General features: G+C 57.4%; 1 protein-coding gene across 1 annotated transcript; it reads left to right on the forward strand.

The window, feature by feature from the left end:
* The first annotated feature begins 3,744 nt into the window (after nt 1–3,744).
* LOC115334439 (protocadherin alpha-2-like) lies at nt 3,745–6,775 on the forward strand. Its single transcript, XM_029998565.2, is given in 3 exon segments — nt 3,745–5,747; nt 5,749–6,277; nt 6,279–6,775. Coding segments are annotated over 3 exon segments (2,634 nt in total). The 5' UTR covers nt 3,745–4,005; the 3' UTR covers nt 6,642–6,775.
* Nucleotides 6,776–7,059: the final 284 nt, after the last annotated feature.

Raw genomic sequence — 7,059 nt, forward strand, 5'->3', positions numbered from 1 at the left:
TTAGGGCACTCTTGAATGGTGGGAGACGCTGTTTTGAAAGCTTTCGGTCTCAGGAGGGCTTTGAAACCAGACCTCGGCTTTTCTGTGCCGTGCCCTAACCGCTAAACTGCCTTAAAGAGGTGTGAAGCACCCGCTTCGCGGGAAGGCAAATCCGACAATGCGAGCTCGGTGCTCGCCTGCCCTTCAGGAGGGGACGGGCTCTTCCCTCCGCATCCCCGCCGACGGGGACAGTCGCCCTGAGCCGGCTGATCTGGAGCTGCCGTGCGGCCCTTTCCACCTCGGGGCTGGTAAAGCTGGAAGCGTCCTGTGTCACGGCAGCGATTCTGCCGGAGCTGCTGCTTTTCTCCCTCTTGCCGATTCTCCCATTCTTGTCTCAAAGTGTAACTGAACTCATGCTTTGAGTTCAGCGGGGGTCGAACTAGAGCTTTCCAAATACGCCTGGAAAAGTGTGTTTGTCCCTCCACTGTCTGAGGAACGACAGGAGACGAACCTTTCAGCTGGTATCTGCTATTGGGCCGTACTTGCTTTTCTAAGAATCCAGCATTCACTCCGTGAGCTCTGATGGATGACCTGAGCTTGGGATGTCGAAACTCGTGGTTATTTTTTTGCAAGTTTAACTAGGCTTTCACCCCTTCCTGTCTAATGAAGGAGGCTCAAAGTAACGCCCGGGCACTTGGTGGGCTGTCGGGGTGTAAAGGTGAGTAGCTTTTACTGATTTTTCTGTACAGATTTTTTTCTTGATGTGGATCACCACTCCTCACGTCTTGCTGCTTAGTCAGAGGCATAGGGCATACTCTGAGACTGACCAAAGTTGGAGTAGCTAAGCTAAGCCTTCCACTAACTCAAGTGCTTTTTGCAGGATCATCTTGGCTTTTTCTTATGACCTTTGTGGCTTCTCATTATAGATACAGGTGCTATAAAGGGCAATTTAGTTGTACATCTGTGATAGCAGTGCAATGCTACAATGCTTAAGGATTTGCCAATGCCACTGACTCCCCTGCTGCTGCTCAGGTTGTAGCTAGATTTCATCAGAATGTGAGGATTTCACTTGGACTAGATTTGGGTAAGCAAGAAACAACTATTTCAACGTCTAGGTTATCCTGGATTCTTTAACTGTTTCTTTGCATACAGAAACACCTTTATCCCTAGCTAAGCTCAGATCTTTGTGGGACCATTTATTCCAGCTGCTGCTTGGTGGATGTAGAAATAGTGCAGACAAGCGTTCAGACCACAGGCAAAGGGAAACTAATGTCGTCTATCCTTGACGTCAGTGCTTGTCATCTCATTAAGAGCTGTTTACTGATTTAAAACATCCTACTACATTTTACAGCAAGCTTAACTTAGACCCTAGCATGGCTCTAAGACATTTGAAAATAAAATGGTGCTCTTTTTGCTGACATTGGCATTATATTTTCATCCCTATGAATATGGCATGAAATATTCCTCCAGAGAAGATCTACTTATTCCAGGTAAGTGGATTAGCTTAGCAAGTGGATAAGTAGAGAAAACAAAACCAAACCTATCCTGCTTAAACACCTCTCATCCTGGACTCACATGGAGTGAGTGTGATGAATTTCTTGATAGAAGATCTGTCCTGGCATCTCTTCCTATCTGCGAGTCAAGACAGTGATCTCTACCCAAACCTTTATTTCCTTTTGCTACAGGAATTAAAACAAACTGCCAGAAAACTCCAGGAAACTCAGAGGTCAGGAATGTGTCTCCAGATTAACTTGGCAAAAATCGTGCCTTGTGGAATCTTACTTGTTGGTCCTCTATTATAAAAAAGATCAATTCTGTCGCCTGCACCTGGAAAAAGTTAACAAATGCTGTTCCACTTGATAGGATAGATTTGTCTGTTTACCTGTGGTCTATGGTAATGACAGTGTGAGACTGCAGAAAATCCGTGTGTAGACCTAAACAATGGAAGAGAATGACAAAACTTATGTGGGTGTTATGAATGGGATAAGATGCTAATGGGCTTAATAAGTCCAAGTCTCTGACAGCGGCAGTGTCTGCCAGAGGTCCCTTTTGCTGTTTACCGTGGGCTGCTGTGCTCGAGAGCAGCGCTGGAGGGAAAGACCAGTCTTCATCTTCAAAGGCTGAACTTCCACAAGGATTTGGGATATGAAACGTGATCTGTCTGAATGTCTTCCTCGGGGAGAAAACCCTGTCACTGGTCGGGATAAGGAAATGCAGGTAAGTTACAAAGACGGAGTAGGAAGAGTTCGTCTTTGCGTTTTGATGGCATAGGCCATACAGAAACGGCATTCGGGACGGATCTGGAATGAAGACATCATTGCTGTCCACGGAAAGCCTGACTACCTTCAGCGGCAGATTTCCATATGAATCGGCGGCGCTGTGGAGATCAGTCGGGCAGGAATACAAAGAGGTCAGTAGGCACAATCGTGTTGAATAATCTTTTGAACTGTGGTCTGTGTACGTGAGCTGCAGAGGTAACGGCAGAAGTTGCTCTCATCCTTAGTGCTGCTGCGGGAAGCGCAGTGGCCGCGGGGCCGGTGGTGGTGAATGCAAACGGGGGCGGACGAGAGCTGTGTGGGCAGGCGGTGGATTTTACCCTGAAGCTTCAAATGGTGGTCGAAAATCCTCCCGCAGCCGCGCACCCGGATTTGCTGGGGTGGGGGAGCGGAGGACGGTAACATTTATTCCAGTATCCTGCGACACAGACGAGCCTCCGGCAGGAGGCGAGCACAAATGGAGAGCACAGATAGAAAAACTCAGCCCCGTCTCATTTAAAGGAAGATCTCGCCCGTGACTGGGCTCTTTGCTGGCTCCTCCCAAGGGACTGGAGTCACCACGCGTGTTGACTGGGTCTCCTCTCACCTCTGCCCTCCCGTGTCCCCCTCGGCTCCGAGTAGAAGGAAGTGTGGAGTAACCTGCGTTTCTCAGAGTCTGCTCTGCTTCTGTGTCCCCTTTCCGCTCAGTGTTTCATAGTAGGGTGGTCACCTGCGCTGTCAGCAGAGCTGATGGGTAACAGGGAGTATCTCCTGTGGAGAAGTTACCGCCGAACCATTTGACTCTCCTGTTCTCTCAGAGGAATGCTGGGGGGCCGGGCAACGACCGCAGGAAGGGGATCTGTTTCCCCGTTTTCCCTCTTCCTTCTACCCTCAATCCTTACAAGACTTGCTCACAGCACCAACGCATGAACGCCCTCATCCCAGTGGCTTGATTAGGAAACACTTCTTGCAACAAAATATACCTAGAAATGTATAGAACTGCATGTGGAACGCCCCTGTTTTTGGAAACACTTCAATTAAACCTCAGCGTTTCTAATAGAGGAACCCCAATCACGGTCAACTTGGGACCTATCCCATTAATTGAAAAATATGTTCAATATAACTTATGGCAAGACCATTTCATTAGGAAAACAAGTGTGACAGATTAATTTCTGGCCACTTAAACTGATGACAGGGGCTACAACTCAAGATGAATAGAGATGACAATAAACACAAGTTTAAAAGAAAATAAAGCGTCTCCGAGAAGAATTACAGTTCGATGGGATTTTTCTGCCCGTTTTAACTGAAGAACAAAATTCAGGCCTCAAAATTAGTGGCAATTAGCAAAAAGCACCGTGTTTCAAACTGGCAGAAGGGTGCTCTACGAAGAAGCTGAGGGGAATCCTATACACTTCTCCTGAACCAATACAGTGAAAATGCTGGGGATAAGATTTCGGAAACAAAGCGAGAAAGAACTTCAGTGCATGGAATGGAAAATGACAAAGATGAAGCAAAAGCGCACGATACCGTAACAGGCAATTCGTGCAGAGAGCCACATGATGCCGCTCTGCCCTAAAAAACCGTATGATGAAAGCGAGCGAAGGGCGGGGAAAACACCTCCCAGTACACATAAAAAAGAACGCAGATGAAAAAAAGAGCAGCGGAGAAGAGGATGTGCAAAGCCTGAGAAAGCATTACTGCACACCTAAACTCGATTCTATACAAAGATCCGTAACGAGACGCTGGGGAGAAAAAGGAATCGGTGAAGGCGATGGGCATTTGTGGACCACCACGGCAGTGCTGGGGGCCCGTGGTGCGGGTGCTGGTGCTGCAGGCGGCCTGGGCGCTGGGCGGCGGGCAGGTGCGCTACTCGGTGCCGGAGGAAGCCAAGGCCGGGACGGTGGTGGGCCGGCTGGCGCAGGACCTGGGCCTGGAGGCGGGCGAGCCGGAGGCGCGTCGGCTGCGGCTGGTGGCGCAGGGCCGGCGGGCGAGCGTGGAGGTGAGCGGGGCGAGCGGGGCGCTGGTGGTGAGCTCGCGGCTGGACCGGGAGGAGCTGTGCGGGAAGAGCGCGCCGTGCGCCCTGCGCCTGGAGGTGCTGGTGGAGCGGCCGCTGCGCGTCTTCCACGTGGAGCTGGAGGTGACCGACATCAACGACAACGCCCCGCTCTTCCCCGCCGCCCGGAAAAATCTCAGCCTCGCGGAATTAACCACGGTGCCCGGTTCTCGGTTCCCGCTGGAGGGCGCGTCGGATGCAGACGTCGGAGCCAACGCGCAGCTCTCCTATACCCTCAGCCCCAGCGAGTATTTTACGCTGGATGTTAAATCCTCTGACGAGAACAGGAAATCCCTGTTCCTGGTGCTCGCGAAATCTCTGGACCGCGAGACGATGGCTGAGCACCGTTTGGTGTTGACGGCGATTGACGGGGGCCGTCCATCGCTGACGGGCACGATGGAGCTGGTGATCTCGGTGCTGGACGCCAACGACAACGCGCCCCAGTTCAACCAGTCGGTGTATAAAGTGCAGCTGCCAGAGAGCGCTGCAGAGGGGACGTTAGTGGTGCGGGTGAACGCCACGGATCCAGACGAGGGTCTCAATAGTGAGTTCTATTATAGCATCGTTAGTTCCCTTCCTGCTGTTAACAGAGGTGTCTTCACCATTGATCCCAAGACGGGCGAAATCAGACTGACGGGCGCCCTGGACTATGAAAACGTCCGTTTCCACGAGATACAAATCGAAGCGAGAGACAAAGGTTGGCCCCCGCTGTCGGGTCACTGCAGCGTGGAGCTGGAGGTGCTGGACGTGAACGACAACGCGCCGGAGGTGTGGGTGACGTCGCTGTCGGTGCCGGTGCCGGAGGACGCGGCGGTGGGGACGGTGGTGGCGCTGCTGAGCGTGTCGGACCGGGACTCGGGGGCGAACGGTCGGGTGCGCTGCGCGGTGTGGCCGGCGGCGCCGTTCGGGCTGGTGGCGACGTTCGCGGGCTCGTACTCGCTGGTGCTGCGGGAGGCGCTGGACCGGGAGCGGGTGTCGGAGTACGAGGTGGAGGTGCGGGCGGAGGACGGCGGGGCGCCGGCGCTGCGCGCCAGCCGCGGGGTGCGGGTGCCGGTGTCGGACGTGAACGACAACGCGCCGGCGTTCGCGCAGGCCGTGTACACGGTGCTGGCGCGGGAGAACAACGCGGCGGGCGCGGAGCTGGCGCGGCTGTGGGCGCGGGACCCGGACGAGGCGGGCAACGGGCGCGTGAGCTACTCGGTGGCGGAGGGCGTGGGCGGGGGCGCGGTGGCGGGCGGGGGGTGGCGGGCGGCGTCGAGCTACGTGTCGGTGGACGCGGAGAGCGGGCGGCTGTGGGCGCTGCAGCCGTTGGACTACGAGGAGGTGCAGGTGCTGCAGTTCGAGGTGCGGGCGGTGGACGCGGGGGAGCCGCCGCTGTGCGGCAACGCCACGGTGCAGCTGTTCGTGGTGGACGAGAACGACAACGCGCCGGCGCTGCTCCCGGCTGCCGGGGGCGGGCCGGGCGGCGGGGGCCGCGGGCTCGGCGGCGTCGGGGCCGGGCTCGGGCTCGGGGGCGCTGTGGGCGTGGGCGGCGTGGGGGGCGCCGGCTGGGCAGGTGGTGGCGAAGATCCGCGCGGTGGACGCGGACTCGGGCTACAACGCGTGGCTGCGCTACGAGCTGTGGGAGCCGCGGGGGAAGGGCCCGTTCCGCGTGGGGCTGTACAGCGGCGAGGTGAGCACGGCGCGGGCGCTGGAGGAGGCGGACGGCCCGCGGCAGCGGCTGGTGATCGTGGTGCGGGACCACGGGGAGCCGGCGCGCTCGGCCACGGCCACGCTGAGCGTGTCGCTGGTGGAGGGCGCCGAGGCGGCGCTGGCGGCCGCGGGCTCGTCGTCGTCGGGGGCGGGGCTGCGGCCGGCGGCGGGCGCGGAGGGCGGCGCGGCGGCGGCGGCGGCGGCGGCGGCGACGAACAACGTGTGGCTGGTGGTGGCCATCTGCGCGGTGTCGAGCCTGTTCCTGCTGGCGGTGGTGCTGTACGGGGCGTCGCGGTGGGGCGCCGCGGGCGGCCGTGCTGTCGGGGCCCGGTCCGGCGACGCTGGTGTGCGCCAGCGAAGTGGGGAGCTGGTCGTACTCGCAGCGCCAGAGCCGGAGCCTGTGCGTGGCGGAGGGCGCGGGCAAGAGCGACCTGATGGTTTTCAGCCCCAACTTCCCGCCGCCGCCCGGCCCCGCGGCGAAGGAGACGCAGCCGGAGGCGCCCGCTCTCGTGGACACGGTCAGTGCCCCCCCCTTTGTCGCCTCTCGCCCCTTCCCCCTTCTTGTGGCCCTGGTCGCCCGGCCCCTGGGCAGGCGCTGGTGGGAGTCGAGCTCAGGCGGTGGGGGCTTGGCGGGTGCTTCGGGCTTGGCGGGTGTTTCTTAAGGGTGTTCACGGGACCTTTGCGTCCTTGCCGGAGCCCCCGGGCTCTCGGTGTGGGGGAGGAAGCAAGCAAGGTGTTGCCGCACCCCGCAGCGGTGGCCGTCCGAAGCTGAGCTTTGCCGTCGTGGCTGTGGGCTGTTGTCCCGTGGAATGAAATCCCTGCCGACTGCAATGAGAGGTGCCACGACATCAGCTTTGCGGACGCTCGGGCTTGCTGGTGTGCAGCATTTCCACCCGAGCTTGCTGAAGGGGTGCCAGACACGCAGGCTGTGGTGGTGGCAGTCCCGCAGGCACTATTTACTGCTTCTTAGAGTTGCTTTTTGCTGACCGTGCTGGTATGCGCTGTGGTTTCTTGTCATAAACTCTGTCCTCGTCCTTATTTGATTCCCTTCTGCGAGAGTTGTGATGGAAGGTGACAGTT

Source organism: Aquila chrysaetos, chromosome 22, assembly GCF_900496995.4.
Source record: "Aquila chrysaetos chrysaetos chromosome 22, bAquChr1.4, whole genome shotgun sequence".
In the NCBI taxonomy this organism is placed as follows: Eukaryota; Metazoa; Chordata; class Aves; order Accipitriformes; family Accipitridae; genus Aquila; species Aquila chrysaetos.